Raw genomic sequence first — 12,944 nt, 5'->3', positions numbered from 1 at the left:
TTGGAGCAATGGGGGAGTTTAATTAATAAAGTGACTTTATTATTTGTCATCTTAATTATAACATAAAGTTGCTTTATGAGAAATGAAGCCTTTTAAGTGAAAGGTGTAACCAATAAGCTACATGGTGTTTGGTGTGAAGAATAAGCTTTGGCTCTAAAATGTTATGAAAGTGGATTCTTGCAAGAAGTGGATTCATTCTATTGTGTTTATGTTTATGCAAATTGAGAGAGTTCAAGGGTTTGGCTTGGGTTTTGAGCAATTGAGAAATTCCTCCAGCTGGTTATGCACTTTGAGTTGGCTTTCATTTCCAATAAATTGTGTTTTTTGATTTGATGTCTTCTGCAAGGAATTTGTTTGAAAGATTGTGAACATATACTGCTGGAATTTGCAATTCTGGACTGGCTACCTGAGCTGGGCACTAATTTTCTGTTAGACCATTTTTTATGGTATTATTGTATAACACATTGAGGCGGAGGCATCATACCAAGGGTGCATTACTATACACTACTCCTGCATTAAGTTTCTCGAGGTGACATTGAGTAATTAGAGGGCTGCTGTCTGGTTCTTGGAGCAACAATTGAATTGTCTACATCAACAATTAATCATATCTGCCAACAACAAAGACCCACGTTGGATATTATCTCTACCAGGTTTTTTTAATATTGCAAATTTGTTTGAAGTTCATTGTCATCGTAAATATTTCTAGTAGAAGTAAACAAATAAATATTGGAGTTAGTTATTATCAGTTCTGTTTTGCTTTGCAAGTTTTTATTTCTATATATTTGAAAAACCCAAAGGAAACTTATATTCTCAAAACAAAAAAATCATAAACTTCAAAACAAAAAACAGAGACTTCTCAGCATACGTTCAGAGTGAGCCAGCAGGGCTTTTACAAAAAGGGTTACTAAAAAATTAAATTACACTAATGATAAATAGATTTTAAAATTATATTAGTCTATTTTATAATTAAATATAATAAATCAAACTCAATGTTAATATATTTATAACAGAAACAACTAAATAAAGAACAACAAATTTAAAGACAACTTGAAAACTTGCCCTTAGGCACTATTTCTTGTAACTTTTCTTGAGGATTGTGGGAAGTACAAAGGAAGTTCCTTTATGGAAATTGTAATTGAAGTATACATGATGGATGTACACACATTGGTAAAACCCCTACAAAAATGCAAGTAAAAACCCTTCCTAAAATCTGAAAATCACAAGAAAACCTACCTAAAAAACATAGGTAGAAACCCTACCAAAAATTATAGGTAGAACCCCTCCAATAAATAGTGATTATACTCACAAAAATTGGTGGAAATTGGAGAAAACCATTAAAAATCAGTGGTCAACAATATTTCACGAAAGGTGCTTTTTACATGGAAAAATTGGGAATTTTGGCATTTCCCAATAAATTGTGTTTTCCCTGACTTCTTTCCACTTTCTATGCCAAGGACCATTAATGTTGGATGGTATGGATTTTGAACATAAATTCCCTAGTTTATGATCCATGAATATTAAATATTGTAATAGTCAATCTTATATGGCCAATGATCGACATAGACTTAATATTTGAATTTTACTAAATAGGATCATTTTGATTGTATACTTAGATATTTTTGTCCGTCCATCTAAATATATAGAAAGACTGAATTGATTATTTGTTCAGAGTCCAGACAATTCCATTTTGAAACTCTGACGAGAAGGCTTTTTAATTGAAATAAGATCTATTTCGATATTTAAATTTTACAGTATAGGAGACTTGAGTACAGTTTCACTGGTACCTAAAACTGTTGGGACTTGTTTGGGAAAATTACCTGCTAGAATGCATACAACATGAACCTTAAGATTATTTTGGTGCTCTATAAACATTTTCACGGTATGATACTTATTGTAGGAAAATTCAAATCTATTTCAAGAGTTACAGATTTTCCTAAATTGATATTTATTTACAAAACATATTTTTAATACAATAATATATGTTTTTCGGTTTTTGTTGTCATAATGTCAACTCAAATTCTTTGTTGCGAATCAAATTTGATTAAGCACTAATAAATTTTGTGCATGAATCGTACTTCAAATTTCTGTGGTGCTTTATCCTTTTCTGGCACATGTCTGTTCATTAAATTTTGTAACTACATTAAATGCTTTTTCTACCCATATGTACTTTATCCTACAACCTTTCTTTTTCTCGTGCAATGATTAAGCACAAGTAAACCTTTTGCTTATCTTGTTTTGCTTGCAATTTATTTTTGTTTACTTGAAATGGAGAGAGAGAGAGAGAGAGAGAGAGAGAGAGAGAGAGAGAGATGTGTCTGACCTATCCTCTACATTTGTTTGTAGTTGGCAAAAATAGCAGGGAATAAGGTAGTTGCAACTTGTGGAGGGTCAGAGAAAGAAACTCTTCTAAGAGACTTTGGTGTTGATAGGGTGATTGATTACAGAAAGGAAGATATTAAATTGGTAGGCCTCATTTTACTTATATTTATTTATCTGGTTGGTTTAACTACAAAGATCCCAGTAGATGTTATTTATATTAAAAGTTTGTTGTGTTTATGTGCCTTCCAAATGCCTATCTTTGAGGTTTAGGGTAGTCCTCAAGAATATTTTTTGTTTTTATAGATTAGTCTAATAATCGGTTAAACCACAAAATCTTAATACCATTGTTAGCTGTGAATTGATGTAAAACTATAGTAGGTGTATAAGGAATTTTGTAATTGAGGTAGTTTAATTTTTTTCAATTTAATTACACATGCACAATCATCTTACAAAGCCCGAAGAACTCATAGACAGAAGCTATGTTTCATCATAGTATAATATCATTTATCTCATTATACTATTATACTTTGAGCATGGATAAACCTATTGTGATTGGTATCTAAGCAACTTGATTGCATCTTAATCTTCTTCTTCTCAGACTGAAATGGTAATAAGGTGGTACGGATGATAATAATTTGTACAGATAACTTAAATCTCATAAGATGGATAACTAATCCTATCAGGGGACATTACAATCCAAACCCCAATTGAAACTTGTAAGAGCCTTGTTGGCTTACTCTGTAGCTATGCTGGAAAAATGTTTTTGGTTTTTCAAAGATTTTGCGACTTTTTTGAGATTTGAATATATATACTTTTTTTTTGTATTTCTTGAATATATAGAAATGCTTGTGCAATTGACACAAATTAAACTACTATGAATACCAGCGTAATGATATTTATTGCAATTATAGAATTTATTACAAGCAATTTATATAAGAAAGTTAATTTCTAAAGGAACTTGGTTGTAATTTGGCATTGGATGACGCTTGCAGCAGATAAAAAAATCCCACGTCAATGCTCACTAACTTCAATCCCAGCCTCAAATGTGTCTAACACTGCTACAGAAAGATGGACACCGCCTTTTGTAGAATTCACACCACCCTCTCAATTCTGATCGTCCCGATATAAATTCAAATGCTGGTTGAATGTGTAACTCATGGCACCTGAAATGCCTTCCAATTGACAATAACAATAGTGGAATTTTGCAAGAGAATGAGGCGCCCAGAACTCTACTTTTCCTTAATGAAAATTGCAGTGGAATAAAGATTGTTTGGTAAACAACAGTTCAACAATCCCCAGAAAATTGCAGAACATATATTCAGAAAAATAGACACAATTCACTGTTATATTGACCAGCTCAAAGTGCAACTCCAATGGAGAAATCAGACTTCTCCAATTGCCAACGCAGAAACCCTTGAAGAGGTCTTCAAATTTCATAAAATGCAAATACAAGAGATGATCGGTTTATGCGTAAGGAGGTACACTTATAATAATAAGTGAAATGTGGCTTCCTTCACACACCAAATGTGTAAGAACTTCTCGAATACACTTTTCACTTAAGTATCTTCAACAACACACGATCAAATTAGAATAGAGATGAACAAGTTATTAAGTGAAACATAATAAACAACCAATAATGTGTAATCCATCAACAAAGCCTCACTCAAACATTGATGAAGCTAGGACCTCAAGGTGCCTTAATTGCATTTCTATAAATATAAACTTTGCATATCTGACTTACTATAAATAGGAAGTCACTCCACTGAGACCCTCAAAACACAATGCTAGCTTACGAGGGTCGCGACGATGAACTGACATCACCAAGCTACTGGAACCAACTAAAATGAGGACATTCATTCCTCTCTCCTCAAGACTGCTTGTCCCCAAGCAATTGCAGTCGGGGGTGTTGAAGTATATCCCCAGGCTCCCAAGTGGCATCCTCATTTGGAACACCTTGCCACTTCACTAGAAACTCTCTAATGATCCACTGATGTAAATGCCTCTCCCCAATATCCAGTATAGCCTCAGGGATCAACTCCAATCTCCCCTCATCATCTCGTGGGCGTAAAGTAGAAGATGGGACAACATGTCTTCCTAATATCTGCTTGAGGCATGATACATGAAACACATTATGAACTCTGTTGTCGTCTGGTAAATCAAGCTCATAGGCCACCTCACCCACACCTCTAACCACATGAAAGGGACCATAGTAACAAGCGTTGAGCTTCTTAGCTCCATTCCTCCAAATAGATGACTGCTGATAGGGTTGCAACATCACGTACACCATATCACCCACCTAGAGAGACTAAGAAATTCTCCTGTAATCAATATATTTCTTTTTCTGATTTTGTGCCCTCTCAACATTGTCTCTCAGAGCCCTCATGACATCCTGACCATCCTATAGTAAATCTTCTACATTGGGTACTCTATTCTCACTGAATAACAAATCCATAAAGCTCGGGGAAATCTATACAGAGCTCCAAAAGGGGACCATCTACATAGACATGTGGTGAGTAGAATTATAACAATGCTCACATAAGGAGACCCACTTTCACTCAAGCTCGTTGTTGTGCTGACACATATTTTGCCGATAGCTTTCTACCTATTTATTCACAATTTCAGTCTGACCATAAGTTTGAGGGTGGTAACTAGTTCTCAGAGTCAACTGTATCCCACAATCTGAATAACTCCTACCAAAAGTGACTCATAAAATGACTATCTTGGTCATTCACAATGCTTCAGAGAAAATCACATAATCTGAAAACCTCCTGGAAGAACAACTCGGCTATTAATGTCACTAAAAATGTAGTGGTAATGGGAAAGAGGCATGCATATTTGTTGAGGCAATTCACCACTACATACTTGCAGTCTCTGCCCCTAGGCTTTTAGCAAGCCCATGATTAATTTCATGGATAAACATTCCCACTTCCCTTGAGGAATGGGAAGTGGTTGTAATAACCTGACTTGATATGTTTGCTTTTGTTTGTTCTGCTGACAAACAAAGCACTCTTTGACAATCTACTATCCATCCAACTTTAGGCCCTTCCATGTGAACCTCTCCCAAATTTGTCTATAGGTCTTACGGAATCCAAGATCATAGATGGAAAACTCTCCGAGTACTCGGCGAGTTTTTAACCAGTTAACTCGCCGATTTAAAAACTCGGCAATCTGGTAAAAACTCGCCGAGTAATCGGCGAGTAGTCGGCAAAAACTTGGCGAGTTTTTCCTAAAAACTCGCGATTTACTGGTGAACGCGGCCTGTGACGGATTTAAGCGGCAGTGAGTGTGTTTTTTCTCATTCTTTCTTGTATTTGCATTGTTTAGAACCTTGAGGAGTGAAGAGAAGAAGGTTTGGAGGCATTCTTGGCTGATTGCAAGTGATTCAAGGCGGATTTGAGTGGATTGTAGAGGATTCTAACCGATTTTAGAAGACAAATTTCTTTCCAGGTATGTTCATCTTATCATAGTTTGAAAACTTTTTATAGTTTTATAACAAATGTTCTTTTGTTTTTGTTGTTTTTTGTAAATGTTTTCAAATCATTTAAAATCATTTTGAATCATTTGAAACCCTAGCTTCTAAGGATATGGTTGAAGTTTGTTGTTTGCTAAGGATATGGTTCAAGTTTGAAGTTTGAATCATTTGAAATCCTAGCTTCTAAGTTCTAACTTTGTTTATTCATTTCTCTATATATTTATGTGTAGGGCAGCGGTCAACCATTAAAAAAATGACAAACCCACAAGAAGAGTGGCCACAAACACCATGCCCATCTGGATATATAGGCACTCGGCCTAAAAATGCAAGAGATAAGGCATGGCGGTATGCCTATGAAGCTCCAAATCCAAATGATATTGGGAAGGTGATATGCATTCCCTGTGAGAGAATTATTTCTGGAGGCATAAACCGCCTCAAATACCACCTTGCAGGCATAAAGAAACATGACTCAAATCCTTGTCTCAAGGTAACTGATGAAGAAAAAAGATTCATCCATGCCCTACTTGCAGCTGCTGAAAAAAAAAAAATTGAATAGGGAGAGGGCAAAAATCGCTATGAGGGCAGCCATAGCTAAATCTGAAGGAGCTCCTTTTGATATGCAAGAGGAAGAAGAAGCACTTGAGAACATACCAGGATCTCTTCGTGGCCCACTGATCCGCAAACAAAATTTCTCTTTTACCGGTTCCACTTCTTCTACATCTCCTACTTCTTCATCATCACCATCCAGATCCCCATCAGGGATAGGTGGTTATTTTGTGCCCAAGAACACACGTGGAGCACAGCCATCATTAGAGGGCACTGCATGGTTTAAGGAGGTGCATGAGCAAACTGATATTGCAGCAGCTGATTTTTGGTTTTTCAACAATATCTCAATGAATGCCGCTGATAGTCCCTATTTGGTCAATATGGTGAATGCAATGACAATATCAGGCAAAGGGTACAAGCCGCCTAATCGCAAGGATATGAGTGGAAGGTTAGTATTTTACTATTTAGTAATTGTAAATAATTGAGATTCACTTTAGTTCATTGTTATATTTTAAATCTTAATTGTTATAACTTATTTCCTAATTTTTTACTAATACTTACACTTTATTTAATATTACACTTAAATTTTGTAGGTTGCTTGACAAAGCGGTTGGTAGGGCAAGATTGTTGATAGAAGACCAAAAGAAAGAGTGGAAGAAGTATGGCTGCACCATTTTATCTGATGGGTGGACAGATGGAAGAAGTAGAACCATTATTAACTTCTTGATTGCTTGCAAAGATGATGTGGTGTTTTGGAAATCTGTCGATGCCTCCAACAAAGTGAAACATGCAGCCACATTGGCTTTAATGTTGGAGAATGTTGTCATGGAGGTGGGAATAGAGAATGTGGTGCAAATAATCACAGATAATGCAGTAGCATATGTGGCAGCAGGTAGATTTAATTTTTTATATTTGAATCAATATGAATCATGAATGTAATGCTATGGTATTATTCAATTTAGATTTGATGTAATTTGTAAATACTAAATATGGAAAGTTTGTTACTGATTATTGATTTTTTGCTAATCTTTTAGGTAGAATCCTCCAAGAGAGGCATCCCACACTTTTTTGGTCACCTTGTGCAGCACATGTCCTTGACCTTCTTTTGGAGGACATAGGAAAACTTGATTGGGTGAGTCCAGTTGTGGAAGATGCTAGGCGAGTCACGAAATATATCTATAATCACCCATGGGTTCTCAGTTTGATGAGAAAAGCCACTAAAGGCAAAGATTTGATGAGACCTGCTATGACAAGGTTTGCAACGGTCTTCTTGAGGTTGCAAAGTATTCTTGACCACATATTGGCTTTGAAGCAAATGTTTGTGTGTGCTGATTGGGTTGCTTCACCTTACTCAAAGAAGCCCGAAGGAGAAGCTGTGGCACGAATAGTCTTTGATGATAGCTTTTTTGCAAAGGCTAAGGAGATTGTGGAGGTAACTTCATTATATTTTTAGTTTATTCAAGTTTCATTTTCAATTCATAACTTACTATGTTATTAACTAATTTGTATTTTTCAAATTTCAAATGTAGATGTCTCTGCCCCTGGTTCTAGTCTTGCGCACATGTGATGGGCAGCAATCCCCAATGGGAGGTCTTTATGAGGCCATGGATAGGGCGAAAGAGGCTGTTAGAAGTTACTATCACGGGGACAGTCTCAGATTTGACCCCATTTGGGAAATAATTGATAGGAGGTGGAACAATATGCTCCACCAACCTATTCATGCAGCAGGCTACTTCCTCAATCCCAAATTCAGGTACTATGATAATTGATTGTCCTTGAAGTTGGGATTTTAATAAGTCTTTATTTTACTTTACTTTTTAAGGTTGTGTAGTAAGACTTGATATCATTTTCTATTTGTTTTAGGGCTGATGATTCCTACTCAGATCCTAATGGAGAGGTCATGGAAGGTCTCTCTAAATGCATTGAGAGAATGATATCAAGTGAAGAGGAGAGAGACCTTATTGTGACCGAACAACAAATCTATGTGGAATCAAGGGGTCCTTTGTTCTCTTCTATGCTAGCAAAGAGAGCAAGATCTACTCAAGCACTAGGTAAAGCATCAAACTTTAAAACTTTTGCTAATTGATAAGTTGTGCTTCTGATTTTGTTTTTTATTGCTTTATAACTTTTTAAATTTTGTTTTGCAGATGCTTGGTGGGCAAGTTGGGGTGGCAATACCCCCAATTTAAGGAAATTTGCTCTCAGAGTCCTATCCCAACCTTGTAGCTCATCCCATTGTGAGCGCAATTGGAGCTTATTTGAGTCCATCCATACAAAGAAAAGAAACAGAATGACTCAAAAACGTCTTAATGACCTTGTTTATGTGCACTATAATCTTAAGTTGCGAATAAAAAAGTCACAGCTCTTAGAACTACCTGGTCCGCTTGATCTAGATGAGATAGATCCTTATTCTGATTGGACAGCACAGGAGCCAAGTCCATTTTTTACACCAGATGAGATCGCTGATTTGGAGAGGCAGGCCATGGAGGGGGAGGTTGACACTGATTTTCAGTTCACTATGGATGACATTGAGGATGAGGACGAGGATGATGATGATTCAGGCGAGGATCAGACATTACCATTAGGAGGAGATGCATCCTCTTCTAGGACGCCGAGCCAGTCAGTAGGGACGTCGAGCGAGGGGGCACAGCCACAGAGTTCACAGTCACGCAGCTCACGCCCTATCCTAGTGCGGGGCACTTCTTCTAGGACTAGACCCCCTCGCTTTCCTGCTAGTGCAAGTGGAAAGAGGAAGATGTGATTGGCATTGTCACATTCTATTGATGTATTTAGACTTTTAGTATTTACTTATAGTTTGACAGATTGAAACTATTTAGTAATTTACTATTTTGCTTCCTACCATGAGCATTCTGCATGAGAATGCAATTTTGTACGCATTATGCATTTATATATATCTAAACTTTGTTTCTTTCTTTTGTATTGTCTTTAATTAACTTATTAGATGCATCTTCTCATTAAATTTTGCAAAATAAATGTATTTTTAATTAAATTTCAGCGGTTTTTTAGGTTCCCGAGTTTTTCTCGAGTTTTTTTTTTAAATCGCCGAGTTTTTCCCGATTAAACTTTTGGGGGGCTTGGCGAGTTTTTGCATTTGGCGAGTTTTCCAACTATGCCCAAGATGTCCAGCCAAAGGAGAATTGTGAAAGGCCCACAATACAATCTACCTGACACTTGATCTTGGAACAAAATAAATCCTCCCCTCGTAAATGATCAACTCATTTTTAAGGGTATATCTGTTGTCCTAAATACTGCCATCAACAATACCATCTACACATTGATCCCTGATATACTTTGCAATGATCAAGTATCTCCAATCCTTAGATAGCTTTGTAATAACAAAAAAATGTGGTTTCTGTGAGAGTACGCCAACAATTACATTCAATGAACTCTCAATGTAGAAAATATCAAAATTGTAGTACTGAAGGTTACAGACCTACTTTTGTTGCCTTTCATTAAGATCTCATTGTCCAAGGAAATGCTTCAGGCTATTATAATCAGTTTTGATGCAGAATTTGCTAACTAAGTAGTCCTTGAATTGCCCAAAGCATCCATAATGGCTAACATCTCCTTATCGTATACATTGAATGATCTCTCAAGACTTGTGAGCTTCTTGCTCTCAAATGCAATGGGATGATGATCTTGGGAAGGAACAACACCAATGCCCTCACCTGAGGCATCGCAATGCAACTCAAATGGTCTTGAAAACTCTGACAATGCTAATATCGGGCATGATGTCCTAATCTATTTGAACTTCTCAAAGCAGTCCTGTGCCTGAGCAGTCCACTCAAAAGCACCCTTGTGGGTTAGGTCAGTGAGGAGAGTTGCCTGATGTGAGAAACCTACCACAAATATGTGGGAGAATGTACACAACCCAATGAAACCTCTAAGTTGTATCATGTTCTCATGTATAGGCCAATCTATTATGACAAAGACTTTATCAAGATCGATGCGAACCCCCTTTACATTGATAATATGCCCAAGATAGAGAAACTTTGTCATACCTTATGCACATTTGGACTCCTTGGCATACAAGGAAGCCCTATTAAGAATGTCTAGTACTGTATCCAGGTGTGCCACATGATCATCTCATGTCTTACTATATATGTGTATCATCAAATAACACTAGAACAAATCTCCTCGACTGACTATGGAAAACTTTGTTCATAGTAGACTGGAATGTAACTAGGGCATTCGTCAAACCAATGGCATGACTTAAAACTCAAAGCGACCCTGGTGACGCATGAATGCCATCTTCTCCGTATGCTGCTCTTTGACTCCGATCTGATGTTATCCCGATCTCAAATCCATTTTGGAGAAGTAACATGCCCCATGCAACTCATCAATGCATGGAATCAGATACCAATTGTTAATAGTTCTTCTATTCATCATCTGGTAATCTATGCACATTCTGAGTGTACCATCCTTTTTCTTCACCAAAACAACTAATGAAGCAAAAGAGGACTTACTCGGGGTAATATGTCCCATTGTAAGTAGTTCCTAAATGGTCTTGTCTATCTCATCTTTTAGCCGCTTAGGGTGTCGGTAAGGAGTGATCATAATGAGTTTAGTGTCATCCTCTAGCTCAATAATGTGTTCTATCCCTCTATCAAGTGGCCTGTTAGGTGGTAAGTCACTAAATGCTTTACTATGTCTAGTTATAAGTTGTTGTATATCTAGATTGTAGGGTTTTTTTTGTCCCATTAGACGTAGGCGGGATCCTACACTCTGCTGCCCAATCAACTGTATCATACTCAATAAGGTTCTACATCCGTCTGAAAGAACTCAACATCAGATTGTTTTTTGTAATGGCCTTAAGGATGTAAAATTTACCATCCTTATAAACCTCATCTCCATCTTCTTGGTGTTGAGATAAATGTCCTCTATGGTGTGTAACCATATTATACCAAGAACCACATTTGTGTAGCCCATGTCTACCACACAAAAATATGCCTTGAACGAATAGTTATTCAGCTTCATGGGAAGCTCAAAAATCATCTTGTTACACTTAGGAGTGTGTAATGTCCTTAGTCCTTTTAGCTTACTTGCATGCTCTCCTAGCTAATAGACCTTTAGGGATGCTTAATCTCTGCCTTAATTCCATGATGGGAATTGTAACACTCAATAGAATATCCTTCTTGTTTGTGATTTGATACAATTATTCAATATGTGAAACTTCTTGGGAATATCTTCAATAGAGATATTGTACTTGCCTTGGTTCCTTTAGGAATTCTCGACTCCTCTTAATATTGTTCCTCTTATAAATGGGGTTCTTATTTGATGTAATATAATTAATTAATGTACTGTTTTGATGATTTCCATTATACTTGATTTAATTTTGATTTATGGATACCTTATTTGATGGTTATGGATAAGTATGAAAATTTCAGGAATCCCAATTTATCTAAGAAATAGCCTTTGGAGGTAGCAGCTGAAACTGGGATGGGCTGTGTAGCGGGATTCTTAATGGTTGTTGGTTGGTGATAATAGAATAGTGTTCATTCTTTTGCAATTACAAATATGCTGGATGGTTTCTTGTAGTCTGTGGAATCAGTTGGAATAAATTGCGAGCTCCTTAATACAAGGTGTTGGTTCTACTATGTCCAACACTAGATAGTATAGATAGATAGATAGATATATCTGCTTGTTGTGTGTGTATATATATATCTATATATACATATTGTTGATTTGGTATTGGTTGTAAGCTAGGAGTGCGATAGATGGGGAGAATACTTTGAGTTTGGTCCTCTATGACTACTAACATCTACTCCTCTCAAAATTGTTCTTTCTGCTGAGTCAATCTTCTAGTGGATACCCTCCCTTGTCTCCTTATAACATCTGATGCCGTTTATGTCTTATTCACTATATTTTATATACTTGGCATTGGTCTTTTGACTTCTATCTTTTCTGAAATGAATATGTTTCTCACCAAGTATTTTTGATTGATGTTGATTAATGTGTCTTGTATCCTAATATCTTTCGTTTAAAACTAGTTATATATGTGTGTGTGTGTGTGTGTGTATGTATCATCTTATGTCATGTACCCAAATAAATAAATAAATAAATTGGTCCCACAATTTAAATAATATAATATAAGGACCTTTAATTAGTTACTTTAATTAATTAAGACAGGGCCCAAGTTAATAATATGTGTATTTGTGGTTTCGATTGATTTAGTATATCTCAGACCCATTTTTATTTAATTATTCCGTAGGAGTTTTCGTTGGTTATCTTTGTACACCCGTGGAAAGGTTTTCTCTGACGGGTATTTAAGCACGGCTTGTAGGTAGTTGTTGGTAAGTGATTTGATTATATCTTCTTTGTCTTACGGATTTCTGTTAGGATTCTCTGTTGTTTGTCATTTCGGAAGTGAAAGACCTTCCCTATTTGACGTTTCCGGTTTCGGTGGGATTCAACCCTCACCCTATTTTGTTGCATGTAATACCTCATTTGGATCTAGCAAATTGGAGCACCATCTTTTGGCAATTATTAATTGAAGGTTGTTTGTGTTCAAATCTCCATTCTTGTTTGGCATTGTCTGATGAATTTGGGATTAATAGTTTAAAGTGCAGATCTAAAATCATCCTTT

The 12,944-nt window shown here is 36.4% G+C and overlaps 2 protein-coding genes across 4 annotated transcripts in view; both read left to right on the top strand.

Annotated features, from left to right (window-relative positions):
• The window catches only part of NQR (ARP protein (REF)), a 297,015-nt gene that overhangs the window by 188,810 nt on the left and 95,261 nt on the right, over window positions 1-12,944 (top strand). For 2 of the 3 annotated variants that reach the window (XM_089819172.1, XM_089819173.1), the window contains exon 13: window positions 2,344-2,463. The exons of the other annotated variant lie outside the window; for it this stretch is intronic. In XM_089819172.1, the coding sequence (XP_089675298.1) occupies window positions 2,344-2,463 (120 nt within the window). The remainder of the gene's footprint in view (window positions 1-2,343; window positions 2,464-12,944) is intronic. 3 annotated transcript variants of the gene reach the window in all.
• Window positions 6,584-9,270, top strand: LOC149565680 (uncharacterized). The gene is made up of 6 exons (XM_089819171.1): window positions 6,584-6,785; window positions 6,931-7,229; window positions 7,372-7,769; window positions 7,867-8,090; window positions 8,201-8,388; window positions 8,485-9,270. Exons 1-6 carry the CDS (start codon window positions 6,685-6,687, stop codon window positions 9,096-9,098), a joined length of 1,824 nt encoding a protein of 607 aa, XP_089675297.1. The 5' UTR covers window positions 6,584-6,684; the 3' UTR covers window positions 9,099-9,270.

The sequence above is a fragment of the Cupressus sempervirens genome, chromosome 3, assembly GCF_028749045.1.
Source record: "Cupressus sempervirens isolate cs-2001-9-10 chromosome 3, ASM2874904v1, whole genome shotgun sequence".
NCBI classification, from domain to species: domain Eukaryota; kingdom Viridiplantae; phylum Streptophyta; class Pinopsida; order Cupressales; family Cupressaceae; genus Cupressus; species Cupressus sempervirens.
Note: the sequence above shows the minus strand (reverse complement) of the source record. Positions and strands in the feature narration are given on the sequence as shown.